Source organism: Cibotium barometz, chromosome 49, assembly GCF_041138505.1.
Source record: "Cibotium barometz isolate CiBa-2024 chromosome 49, ASM4113850v1, whole genome shotgun sequence".
Classification (NCBI taxonomy): Eukaryota; Viridiplantae; Streptophyta; class Polypodiopsida; order Cyatheales; family Cibotiaceae; genus Cibotium; species Cibotium barometz.
In genome coordinates this window covers 7,347,763-7,361,390 of record NC_141094.1, presented here as the reverse complement: position 1 = coordinate 7,361,390, position 13,628 = coordinate 7,347,763, and the positions used below count along the sequence as shown (strand labels likewise).

Sequence of the window (13,628 nt, the reverse complement as noted above, 5' to 3'; positions counted from 1 at the left end):
AACTCGGTTGCATTTACATTAGCATGGTGACAAACACCTGCATGCATGAAGTAAAGAGTGTCCACCTTAGAGCCTCTGGCAACAACCAGTGAGCCCTTACTAATCTTCCACTTTCCACGACCAAATGTGGTAACATAATCAACATCATCAAGCTGTCCAGTAGAAAGCAGGTTCTTCTTGATCTCAGGCACATGCCTGACATCATGGAGCATAAGCTGTGAGCCATTTGAAAACACAAGCCTCACATCACCTCTGCCAAGAATCTTGCATGCATGGTTGTCACCCAAATAAACTACTCCTTCATTGCCAACAGTATACCTGACAAACAAGTCTCTGCAACCTGTGACATGAAAGGAGGCACCTGAATCAATGATCCATGAGTGCATACCATGACCATCTCCTGTAAGAAGTGAATGGGCATCAAGTAAAGACGTGAATAGGACCTCATCCTCACTGTCACCTGCATGTGACACATTGACTTCTTCAATCTTGACTCCACTTTTGCCCTTTGGCTTTGCATCTTTGGCTTCATCTTTGTCTTTGTCCTTTCCTTTGCCCTTTTCCTTTTGATCATTCTTCCATTTGTAGCATTGTTTTTTGATGTGTCCCTTCTTGCCACAATAATGGCATTCCAAGTCCTTTTTGGAGCGGGACTTGCTCCTTCCCCGTTCTTGGCTTTTACCCCTTTGCTGGGATCTCCCACGTGCATTCATTGCATTGGACTTTCCAACAGAATTGTTTTTCCTGTTCATCTCTTCTTGAAGAAGAGCACCCTCCACATCTGCATTATGACAGCATAGCATTCAAATTGCTAGTGGCTGTCTTGAATGTGTCCCAACTCTCTGGCAAAGTGCATAAGAGAAAGGTGGCTTTGAACTCATCGTCCATTGCCAACTTTTGATTGATTACCTGGCTGACAATACCATTAAACTCATTTAGATGGGCTGTCATAGACGCCCCTTCCTTCATCTGAAGACCTATGAGTTTCTTCAACCAATACACTTTGCTGGGCATACAAGTCCTGCAATCTTTGCCACATTCCCCAAGCTGTCTTCTCTTCACGAATGCTGAAAAGTAAAGAGTATGACACAGACAACATGATAGTAGATCTTGCCAGCTCATCCATATCTTCCCACTCTTCAGCAGTAAGAGAAGCGGGCATTACACCCCTTTCTTTGATAGGCTTGTGCTGCTTCTTCTGGAGCAACACATTATAGCACTGGGTTTGCCAAATATCATAGTTATGTGAGCCTTCAAGCTTCTTGATGTGAAGCAATGAAGAGCTCTCACCTGTGGTTGCCATAGCAATATGCAACCTGTCAATGCCTGACTCCCTGCAAGTGTGCAAACACTGCACCAAAAGCACACAAAGTGCTCACAGTTGTTCTCCCAAAGTTTATCTCCCACTGCGGAAGCACAAATGCAACTCTACTCCCACTGTATGTGATGAAATCACCAAAATCTGGTTGCTGCAGATTTAGGACAGCACCTTAAATGTGCTCTGTTCCCCTTCCAAAGTACTGTACAGCAGTACTAAGTGCTCACCAATGATGTACCAAACCTGTACATGCAAGTACAGCAGCTGAAAATGAACCTTTTCCTCACTCAAATCAGTGTACATCCATGTCAAAACTTACACAAAGTTGTGCCAAATCTGTACCAGCAAGTACAGCAGCAATAAATGCTCTCCTGGCTGTCCAAATGAGTGAAAATCAGACTTTTAACAGTCCCGACCACTGCATACAACAGTCCCGGACTGAAATTGAGCAAAAGCCCCTTGACTGCAAGTGGATTTCTGAGGATTCAAAGCATGAAAGTCTTGCCTGCTGCTTTGCCAAGCTCAACAAGCATAAAATCTTGAAAAGCCCCTTGATTTAAGATCAATTTCTGATCATACATAGTACATTAACGCACATGAAGGCATCCAAAGTCTTCACAGTGCTTCCCCCTGGCCACATAAACATCCAGTACATAAAAGCCCCTTGACTTACGGGCACATTGAGTGCTTGACAGGCATCAACACATTGCCCAAAGCATCAAATGTGATTGCCTGCATGCAAATCAATCCAATCGGCACAAAAGCCCTTTGATCTGCACTGCAATTTGCTGCAATTTTGCCCGAATGTGCGATTTCTCACATCATACAGCATGTATGAATGCTTAATTGCACAATTACATCAAAAGCCCCAAATTTTGACATCCAATTTCTTGCAAATTGATCCTGATTGTGACGAATGTCACCCAATTTTGCCAATTTTGCTCAAAATTTGAGCAATTTTGGCACCTGTACCTGCTCAATTGATTGAATTGATAAGAAATTCCCAAAGAATTGAAGCAAATGCCTCTTAATTTTTGAATTTCTCTGAGATTTGCAGACTGAATTTTGTTGTTGCAGGAGAGGGGGGGCACGTCTGATGCTGCTGCTGCTGCTGCTGCTGCTGCTGCTGCTGCTGCTGCTGCTCGGATGGCTGGGCAGCCCTCTGCGCTGCCTGGTTGGGCAGCGTGGCTGCCTGCTGGGCAGCAGCTGAGCAGCCCACGCTGCTGGCTGGGCAGCCCACGTCTGCTGGCTGCCTACGCCCAGCTCTGCTGGGCAGCATACGTGTTCGCCAACAAGGAGAGCTTCGCCTTGGCGTCCCGCTACCACACTCACTGCAACCCACGCCTGCGAAGATGCCCTGTGTTAAGACGCGATGAGGGAGAGGAGGCCTCTCCGCTGGGACGCCCACGGGTGGATGCAGCCCCACCTTCTCCTTCGTTTGGTGGCTTCTTGCTGCCGCCCGCTACCACGTTTAGGCGAGCTTCGAAGTGGCTACTTCGGCAGCCATCGCCCTGGTGGTCACGTGTTCGTTCACCGCACCAATGGGAGATCTGAGGGTAGCACTGCTTAAGCCAGCTGATAGCAGTCACATCCTTGCGCTGCTGCATGATCTAGGCCAGGCCCTTCGCAGCACGAGGCACTGGGGGGAGAATAACCCATCTCCCTTTCGCTGATGCCTCCTCCAAATGGGCAGCATCAACAGCCGGACGCACAGGTTTGAGGATAACCCTTTTGGCCTCCGCACCTGCCAGATGAAGAAGAGAGTGTAAACTGCTCTTTAACAGTGCGACCAGTAGAGAAATCAGGGTACGCCCAAAAATGGCTTTTAAACCAGTAGAGAAAAATCAGCGCCAAGAGGGAGAGGATCAAGACAGCTACCTAAGCTCTGATACCAGTTGAATGGGAGAGTTAATTAGGGTTTCATGTGGGAGACATACACACAGAGAGAAGGGAGAGAGAGAGAGAGAGAGAGAGAGAGAGAGGGGATAAGTCAACTCACCAAGTGAGTGTGTGACTCCCCTATCACACATGTATATTGCACTAGTACACATAGTGCACTTAGTACATTAAAAGTACTAAGTGTACTATGTACTATAACTTATGGGCTTGTACACACTACAAGGGTGGGCATAGTGCCTTTACCCCAACAAATAGGAGGAGCCTTCTTCAAAATTGGAGGATGTGTGAAGGAGATGCATGGCATCTCAGCTTTTCCCATTTCTTGTGTTGAGCACAAACCAGAGGTGCTTCATAGCATTAGGCCATAGGCACGAACTGGAGGATGAGCATGAACAAGATGCATGTGTGCGTGTCTCAGCTTTTTCCATTTCTCGTGTTGAGCACAAACCAGAGGTGCTTCATAGCATTAGAATTTAGGCCACAGGCACAAACAGAGGAAGTATTCAGCCAGGTCTGCGAGGGAGAGTCTTCACAATTGCCATCTGCACTAGGTGAATCTTTGGCCTCAATGGCAGTTGCTTCACTAATGGATTTTATGTCCATTGGAGCTGGCCCACAGCAGTAGGCCAGCATGAGTGGGTGTCCAAAATCCTATATAAGGCTCAACCAAGAAATCTTTTAATTCATCACTTGAGGGCAAGTCTAGAATAGGACCCTTGAGGTCTAGATTAGGTTTTAGGGCATGCCAATGGCTGCCAAGACATGTACCCTTTTTGTACTGTCTGAATGTATTGAAAATACAGCTCTCTCCATCTCTTCTTTGCATTTTGCATCAAGATGTTCCTACGAAAGGTGCTTAGGGCTGAAAGAAGACACAGAGCTTCTACGCATGTAACATTGGTATCATAGCATCAGGCTCAGCCAAGGCTAAGCATTGAATTAGCATTAAATGCTATTATTGCTGGCCGACTCACATTTGATGCTGCCGACTTACATTTGATGCTATCAACCTGATATCTAATGCTGGCTGACTGGTTTTTAGGGGGTGTATGGTGTGTGAGCACCATACACAAGACATCCCCCAATGTGGGAGCCTTATGGGCTGGCCCATGCCCTAGATGATGCTTACATGCTTTCTATACGCTTCTATGTGATTGACCTAATGCTACACTGACTTCTACATGCTTCTACCCTTCTACATGATGAATTCTCCAAGTGGGTAAAAAGACTGAGTCCTAACATATGCACTCTCTAAGGCTTGGAAGATAAAACAAGATGACAAATTTGCACAGTACACCACAATAGGGGCCAGAAGATGGGCTGAACCCCCCCCTCCTCCCCCCCCCCCCCCCCCCCCCCCCCTTATGATTAGATTACCAAAAAGGAGTCTGCTTCCAATACAACTTTGCGGGTACCCAGGGTTCACCACCACTGGCTGCACCTATTTCTTCCAATACAATATGAAAACAAGAAAACATAACATAAACTCAATTTGCTGACAATTCTCAGCACAAGTGAGAATTCCCGGCATCAAGCACATGCAAGACAACTATGGACAGCCCATAGCACTCCCACATCAGCCAGTGACAACTCAACATCGTCTTCTTCTTGTCTGACTCATAGAGCAAGTCGACCAACCCTCAAAGGCTGTTTACAGCAGTCAACCAGCCCTCAGTAGCCACAAAAGAAATCAACCAGCAGTTGCACACAAGCCAGAAGGTCTTCAAACAGTAGAAGATCTGTCCCTCGCCCTTCAACCAGCTCTTCCTCCTGTTTATATGCCCTTGCCAACAGCTTTTCAGACCTGTAAACAGCCGGCCAGAAGTAGGAGAACCTGCAGACATAGTTGGCCAGCCTTCTATTGACACCTGGTAGGTTTTTGTCGTGATAGATGGCTGCAGCAGGCTGTAAAACAGAGAGAAACCAGTCGACCAACTCCATGCACCCCAGAAAAGCATGCGCCCACCCCAGAACTGGAGTTTTTTCTCCCATAATAGGGCTTCCCTGTTGAACATAGCCCACACGTGTGCTTTTCTGGTCCAAAAGGAGGCGCCTACTTGAAGGAGGCCCAAATATTGTCCAGTGCCCAGCTTTTGGCCGCCACATGTATTAAATAAAACCTACTCAATGTGTACTCACTTATAAGTTGTTCGGTCACTTATAAGTGAGTGTGAACCTGCACCAATAATTATTAGCATGTTAACTCATAAAGCTATAAATTGAGTTTTTGGGCATACTTACCACTTGCAAAACACATGTAGACCACCTGTCTCAAACAGGTGTGCATATACACGACCATAGACCACAGGGTGCCCAGGCGTCCCCGGCCCCATGGACAACACAAGCAAAAATCTCAGGCATTGTCCACGCAAACAAGACAAGTCATCCAAAGATAAAATCAAAGTCATGCACACACATGAGTGCAGCTAGACTGGAAGAAACACCCATCTCCTTAGTTGTATCCGATAAAATGTACACGGCTCATGATCCTTCCGAAACCTTCCCAGGACATAAACGGCAGTTTATCCAAAATGAAAACGTTCGGATGGGTGTTTACCCCGAAGTGTTCCTAGAGTGTATGGATCGATAATCAATATCGTTCCAATCCTCAATGGATGATCAATGAATAGGCGGTCGACGATTTTCATTCATTCTACTCCCCAATTACTACGACACCTCGGGGGCTAACGAGACTATTCTAGCAAAATTATATTCTCCAAATCAAAAGGGAGGAGAACACCTGTCGAATCTCGGAATAGATTTACCCAATTAAATTAAGGTTATAGCTATGAAAATTCGTGCTTCCATTCGCAAAATATGTGAGAAATGTTGACTACAAAAGATCTCCAAGATAGCTAGTCCTAGAGAATTTCATCATGTCAGGCTCCATGAGCCATACATGTACACTATGTTAGGCCCCACAAGCCACACAAGTACTATCATGTCAAGCTACACCAGCCATACATGTACTGTCATGTCAGGCTCCATATGCCACACAGACAAACCATGTCAGGCTACACCAGCCATACATGTATGTCATGTCAGGCTCCACATGCCACACATGAACAGTAGAAAAATAGAAGTTGTAAAGAATTTTGTGACAGCCATGGAAAGCACGGTCTGCTGCAACTTGGGCTAAGTTCAGCACATTGATGCACAGCTTAGCGTAAGATACTTGTTGATGACTGTGCCTATTGCAAGTCTTCCGTTGTGCATCATTCTCTGTTCACACTTTCATTACACAAGTAGTCTTCATTAACGGTCTAAGAGAAAAACACCTCAGAAAGCTCAATGAGGTGATTGCAAACTTTGCATAGGGAGGCACCACTATGTGGCACTCTTTCTTCCCGTAAGTGTGGAATTAAAGAGCAATGTGTATGTTCTTAAGACCCACAAGTGAGACAAGATTTATTGAATAAAAACTAAAGAGTCCACCCTTATGTTCTTACAAGCATGGACCTTGTAGTTACAATTGTGATGCTTGTTTTAAAACAAGAGTATGCCATTGCCTTGAGAAAGTATGAACCAGCATATAAACCATTCTTACCCACATAAGGCACCTTCCTTTTTAACTTTTCAATGTTCAATAATTGCACAACTCCAACCAAGTAAAAGAAAGTATACCCAATTGAAAAAAACAGCTCCTGGAATGTGCCCCTCCAAGTATTCGTCATAGCATGCCACATACTCAGACTTCTCCACGCCAGGTTCAATCAAACTCGTCACAACATTACCTGCATTTTGTTCATGTTTACAACTCACGTGTGCTCATGCACAGTCCTGACTTATTAACTTCAACTCCTTAGGTTTGATATCACTCATAAGAACAAGTGAGGAGAGCATAATGACAAAAAACTTGTTTGATTACTTATGAAAATATAAGATTTGAGTACACAATTGAAAGTTCAGAACATAGAATTGTATGAAGGTAGCCCTTTAAATAGTAACACAATAAGGGCACGGGCACTTTCTCTCCTGCCTCCTTATCTCATAAACACATGTAGAGAGACACGATCTTTGACCCTTGACCCTTGATATGATGAATAGACATGCTCACATGGCATATCATAACTAGCTTATGACTAATTGGAGATTATTTATGACAATATTCTGTTATGTGCATGTGCTCTTGCGTTTGACTCTTAAGGCTCTCTGGCTCACCAGAAGCTTGATGTCTTTCTCTCCAACAAAAGATTCAGCAGCTATTATTGTGAAGCAAGATGTCCTTAGGCCTATGTCAAAAGGTAAAGTGTCATCCAAGGCCCCCAACCGAGATGTCCCCTCACCTTGAAACTGTTCGATTCTCTAGCATGGGTGGCAGCTTGATCCAAAACCTAAGTGATGGTCTAAATGGTCCCAAGCAAGCTCAAATGGCAAAATGGTTCTCCTAAACATGTCTTTTTCAAAATGTAAGGGATCGTCTTAGTCCGCAGTTTGCACCCCCCCCCCCTTCAAACAAAACCCTCTATTGAATTCTCTCACAAGAGATTGTGTTCAGCACATCATTTCAATCAAGCCCTAGTAACCGTGATGCTGCTCCAGAGTGACCCAAACATCATCCATTGTCTGTAGTGTTTTTGCATGTGTCTCAAGACAAATAGAATCGATTGAGAATTTACATTCAGTCTTGTTTTGATGTGGTTGCAGATGCTGACACCATAAAAAAGAAAGGGACACACACACACACACAAGTCCATGTGGCAAGTAAATTTTGAGACAAACAGTTACTTAGAAAAACAAAGAGTACATGGATAAGTACCTCGAATATCCAGAACACAAACATCTGCCAAGCGATTGCTGAGCCAATCTGTGGAGAGTACGGGATCCGATGTTGCATTAAGAGAGAAATGGCGGACTGAAAAATTTCAATTAGTTTAGAAACTCTCCCACCAGTTCTACAATTTGAATCTCGAAAGCTTGCGTTGGGTGATTAGGTTCACAGAAAAGGGTCCTGATTTGTAGACTGAAGTTGCGTTTGCGTACTTGGGCCGGCGACGATGTTGCGTGCTTGGGCCGGCGACGATGTTGCGTGAGGATGGGAGCTGCTGGGAAGCGCGGTGGCTGTAAGAGAGGAGCCTCTGATTGGTGGGAGAGAGGGTTGGTGGATGAGAGCCCCATTCAGTCCATTGTGTGCTCCAACCATGTCTAAAGGCTAGAGCCATCTTTGAGTTTTAAGATTTCTCATTGTCTTTGAAGTTCTAAGATTTATGTCAAATAAGGGGGAGGGTTTTCAATTTGCATTTCTGCAAGGGTACCAGGAGTCCAAATGAGGGGAGGGTTTTCAATTAAAATAGCCGGGTGAATAAGGCGACGACCTTTTGTCTTTGCTACATGGGCCTTCCAGCCCTCCCTCACTCCACAAAGGGATGAAAGAAAACATGTATGTGCGGCCCTCGATGTGAAACCAAATAAAATAAAAAACATTTCATCTTTGTCACATATTTCTTTCTGTCGTGAAAAAAATTTGCAGGTTTCATGCATGGCCCTTCACAAACGTTAGCCTACGAAAGGTGAACCCCACAATCATAGTTGCCTTTTGATGGGCGTCATGCCCGTTTTTTAGCATTTTGGCCATAAAATACTTCCAAATTTTTAAAATGCGCGTAAAAAATTGCACTAAAATATAAAAAGCTTTCTATAGTTCTTGAAGGACAAGGGTGCCCGTTAAAAATCAAGCTTGCCATGCCTCCTCTTATAGCTTCCTTGATACAATAGAGTATATCAAGAAGATGAAAAATGGAGTCAATAGGGGAAAGGCATAGAAAGAAACAACAGACAAGGCTACTTCGGAAAAAGCTAAGGCTAAAAGGAAAGTTGTGGTGTTAGTACAAGCTACTTGCCAATACATTGGGGTAGTGTGTGTTTCTAAAGTTGGTACTATCATGGCTACCTTGCATAAGCCCTGTAGACTCAGTTATAGTTAGCTATTTAGGTAGAAATGTCAGATCTTCTCGCTATTCAGAGACGAGAGTAACCGACACCATGGAGTCCAAGTAAGTTGGCATGTGCCAAGAAAATCTTGCCCTAAAGAGATTCGGAAGTAGTAAAGGCAGATTGCTCATATCAAGAAGTTACCTTAGTCTTGCCAGAATTGAGTATCGTTTAGTACTCTGACATAGAGCCATAATGTAACTTACCATATGTGAGTGCCCTAGCTCATCTATCACACCCTTACTCTATTGTCACACACCAAAATTCTGAAGTAGTAAAGGCAGATTGCTCATATCAAGAAGTTACCTTAGTCTTGCCAGAATCGAGTATCGTTTAGTACTTTGACATAGAGCCATAATGTAACTTACCATATGTGAGTGCCCTAGCTCATCCATCACACCCTTACTCTATTGTCACACACCAAAATTCTGAAGTAGTAAAGGCAGATTGCTCATATCAAGAAGTTACCTTAGTCTTGCCAGAATCGAGTATCGTTTAGTACTTTGACATAGAGCCATAATGTAACTTACCATATGTGAGTGCCCTAGCTCATCTATCACACCCTTACTCTATTGTCACACACCAAAATTCTCCTTTGTTACTAAGGGGGTGATTAAGATAGAGCTTCGGTTGCTTAAATGGAGGCAAGAAGACTTTCTAAAGCTCTCTTACCATGTGCTTGTTAATGCCAAATAGGGAAGTCACTAACTTCACGTGTACATACTTGCTTTTGACTAGAACTAGTAGGTCAAGACTATTTTTAAGTTTTATCCTTGACACAAAAGCTAGTCACTTGTGTATAAGTCACTTTTGACATTGACCAGTACTACATCTTCATTCCCTTTTAATATAAAATATGTGAGGTCTTCTCCTCCCAACCTTTTTTTGATTGTGCTTTATTGAATCTTGCCTGCTGTGCTGCTGCTAGATAAGTTTGTTTATATGCTTCTCCCTCTCATTAGACTCTTCATCACCCACCTTTGGTGAGAGAGAACCAGATAGCCTTACAAAAGATAGGTGCCTGTTCGAGTGGATAAGATGGCAAAATGCCTTAACGGGTGAAACCATGTTAACCTACAAAGTGGTTAACATATCCCCCTTCCTACGGCGGTGACATCCTCACATCACCTAGGGCAGTGGTAGCTTGTTACTAGGTTGGAGAGATGTGGATGGTCCAAGATATGCCCTGAAGTTGGTATGTGAGGTTAAGTGGTAGATTCGAGACCAATCTGTATCCGGATGCAAGACATGGTGGTGATAACCTATAGGTATCCCTGGTGGAGGTAGCTTGTTAAGGTGGCATGGAAGGTATATGTGGTGATAATATTTGGGGAGTCCCTACTGGTGGTAGCTTGTCAAGATGGCATGAAAGGTAGATGTGATGTGGAAGTGCTTTGCATGGCCTCCTTTGATGGTGAAGATAGCTTGGGACATATCAAAATTAAGTGGTGGGGGTAGAAGTGGCCTATGCCTTTTGATTGGTTGACTTAGCGTCAAGACCCCATTGAATGATTTGCATGGGTTGTTGGTGGTTTAGACCTTCTTGGTGCATGAAAAGATATTATCTCCAGATCTCCTAATGTGATGCTTAGAGATTGGGCTTTTTGCATGGCTAATATGTTGGCTAGGGTGAGGTTATGTTTGTGTTGAGTTGGAGTCAAAGTTCTTTGGAGGTACTTGTAAGGTCGATGGTTATCCAAGTGATTGGTCATACCATGGGCCAAGCTTATGCCCGCTAAGGTCCCCCTATCTATAGATATACCTGGAGGGTTATCATTAATGGGATTAGTTGTTGAAGGTGCATGTGCATGACGTGCAAGATGCAAACAAAATGTGATGCCCTTAGTGAAGTATGTAGGTGACATGCATGGGCAATGAGCTGAATGTGTGCCCCGTGTGTATTCCTCTAATCTTGAAGATTTCTCCAGCTTAACTACTTTCTTTGACTCTCTTTACTCCTTTCTTTGATGTTTTTTTGCTTTGGTTGAGAGGAAATGAGTGCCTTTTCATGCCAAGTATGTTGGTTGAAATTGGGTTGTCAAGAAAAATGGGTTGTCAAGAAAAATGGTAGGACAACCACTTATGCATGATGTAACACTAGTCAATGGAATCCAAGAAATGGGTTGTACCATGGGCCAACTACTTATCTTAAAAAGAACAGTAGGACAACCACTCTTGTGCATGCACCATTCAATGAAATCTAGGTGATGTGTCATACTATGGGTCAGGCTTACTACTATGCATCAGGCTTGCTCTGCCCCATGGTTCCCCCATCCAGAGATGTATTTAAAGGATTGTCGTTATGATGATGCATGCACACTTTGTAGTGCTTTGGGGTCAAGCGAGTGACTATTGTGTTTGGTTTGCTACTTACACAATTTTTGGCTATTTGATCAAGAAGAGAACCATGAGCTTCTGCATTATTAAAATGTGTAGAGAAGCTTTTGACATTATTGGTGGTGTACTCTGCTTTTAGTTTGAGGTCAGTCCTTATGTGTTTTATGTGAAGTGCGTGGAGGGGGCGGTGGAGAAGTGGGTTGCCTCAAGCATAAGCAACAATGAGTCCATGAATGGAATGGAATAACCAAGTGAAGAGTGTCATGGTAGGGTGATTTTTGGATGTTTATAACCCTATTGTGTGTGTCAATGGTGTGTGTTGATGGTGGAAAAGAAAATTTACCTTAGTGTGTGCAAACAATATGTGTTTTGCTTTATAGAGTGTTGATGAAGAGAATGGGGCCGAATCTACATGAAGAAGATGCAAGCGGGCCGATGAATTGAGGAGATTTTGAAGCTAATGCTTGCTTGAATTCATCCTTTCTTAATGTCGGTTTTGACATAGCTTGTTCCATGTGTCCATCTTCTTTGTTTCTTTTTCTTACGCTTTTGTGTTGGGGCCAGCTTTCTTTGTCTTACGCATTTGTATTGGGGCCAACTTTCTTTGTTGTTCTTTCTTTGGATTGTTTTCTCTTGTCCAGCTTATGGTTGTGGTTAACTTTTGAGTTGTTATTGCCTTCACGTGATCTTCTTCTTGCTCATGTTACATTTTGGTTACTTTGTCTTCTAACTTCTTGGTTCCTTCTCTTTCTTGTTTTGGTGGGACTTGAATTCTTACTAGTATAAGACTTGCATCTCTTCTTACCAGCCTTCTTTCTTTTATTTTTGCTAGCATCTTTACTTGGTGTGTCTCGTGTATGTTATGGATGTGTCATTTTTCTTGACTGGATTCTTTAAGTTGGCATTGCACTTGCCACCTTTGTTCTCGCTCTTCAATGGTTTTGTCTTTTTCTCCTGCCACCATGATGAGCTTCTTCTTATGCTTGGGTAGCACCGAGGAGGATGTTCTTGTTTTATTTTTTAATTCTCTCTCTCTCTCTCTCTCTCTCTCTCTCTCTCTCTCTCTCTCTCTCTCTCTCGCATGCTCCCTCTTCTCTTGCTGTCTCTCACTGCTCCCTCTCTCTCTCTCTCTCTCTCTCTCTCTCTCTCTCTCTCTCTCTCTCTCTCTCTCTCTCTCTCTCTCATGCTCCCTCTTCTCTTGCTGTCTCTCACTACTCCCTCTTCTCTTGCTGTCTCTCACTACTCCCTCTTCTCTTCTTGTCTCTCACTACTCACTCTCTCCCCCTTTGTATGCTAAAATGTGTCTCGGTGGTGTGTTTGCTTTGACAATGGTGGAGAGGTAGTAGAGATAGAGGGTCATGGTGGGGAAGCATGCTACTAGCATGGCATTATTGTAGAGAAGACGTAGACAGGGTGAGTATGTGATGCACATGGAATAGGGGTGATGTGGCACTGGGTAGCTTACGAACATGGGTGATGAGTTGTCATGGGTGCATTTGAGTAAAGAGAAGGCATGAGGGGTGTGGAAACCTTACATGCGAAAGGCAGGGTTGTGGGCAAAGGGGCTTGGATGGTAAAGAGGTACCATGGGGGTGCTAGTGGAGAACCAATAAGGCGACATGAGGGAGGGCCGTGGGTGTGGAGGTGTAGAGTCATCAATGTAATGGAAAGTTGTGGGCATAAAATACAACCGGACGGCCATGCGCATTGGTGGAGAACCAGTAAGGCGGCATGAGTGAGCGCACGTGGGTGTGAGGTGTAGAGTCGTTAGGCACAATGGGAAGGTGTGGGCAAGCATGAGATATAACTGGGCAAGGCCCCTATATGAGGGGCAGACATGGGCCTCTATCCCCCATGCATGGGTTAGGTTGGCTACACCCACAATAGGTACACGCAGGGGATGTCAACATGTAGGTACCCACATGACCAAGATTTGAACACAAGGAGCTAAGCAAGTCTTTTGCCTTAAATTTTTGACTTTTAATTATTTTTTCCATTTCTCATTTTTCATACCATATTTTCCAAAAATAATGTTTAGGGAGAGCTTTTTTATTAAATGGGAAAAACAAAAAAGTAGGGGGGTCATAATAAAAACTAAAAAAGAATGCACATGTGGGTGTTTTTTTCTTGTGATTGTGCACGT

General features: G+C 43.9%; 1 protein-coding gene across 6 annotated transcripts in view; it reads right to left on the bottom strand.

The window, feature by feature from the left end:
• LOC147610244 (uncharacterized) overlaps positions 1-8,457 on the bottom strand; it is a 33,964-nt gene extending 25,507 nt beyond the window's left edge. The window contains exons 1-3 of one of the 6 annotated variants that reach the window (XR_015264017.1): positions 8,201-8,453; positions 7,977-8,072; positions 6,842-6,951 (exon numbers count right to left, since the gene is read on the bottom strand). Coding sequence is in view for 5 of the 6 variants with exons in the window: in XM_086786108.1 (XP_086642234.1) it covers positions 6,842-6,951; positions 7,977-8,072; positions 8,201-8,360 (366 nt within the window). In the remaining variant the exon portion in view is untranslated. Of the gene's footprint in view, positions 1-6,841; positions 6,952-7,976; positions 8,073-8,200 lie in introns of all 6 variants that reach the window. The other 5 variants (XM_086786108.1, XM_086786103.1, XM_086786104.1 and 2 more) reach the window with 5 other exon arrangements.
• Between the last annotated feature and the right edge of the window lie 5,171 nt (positions 8,458-13,628).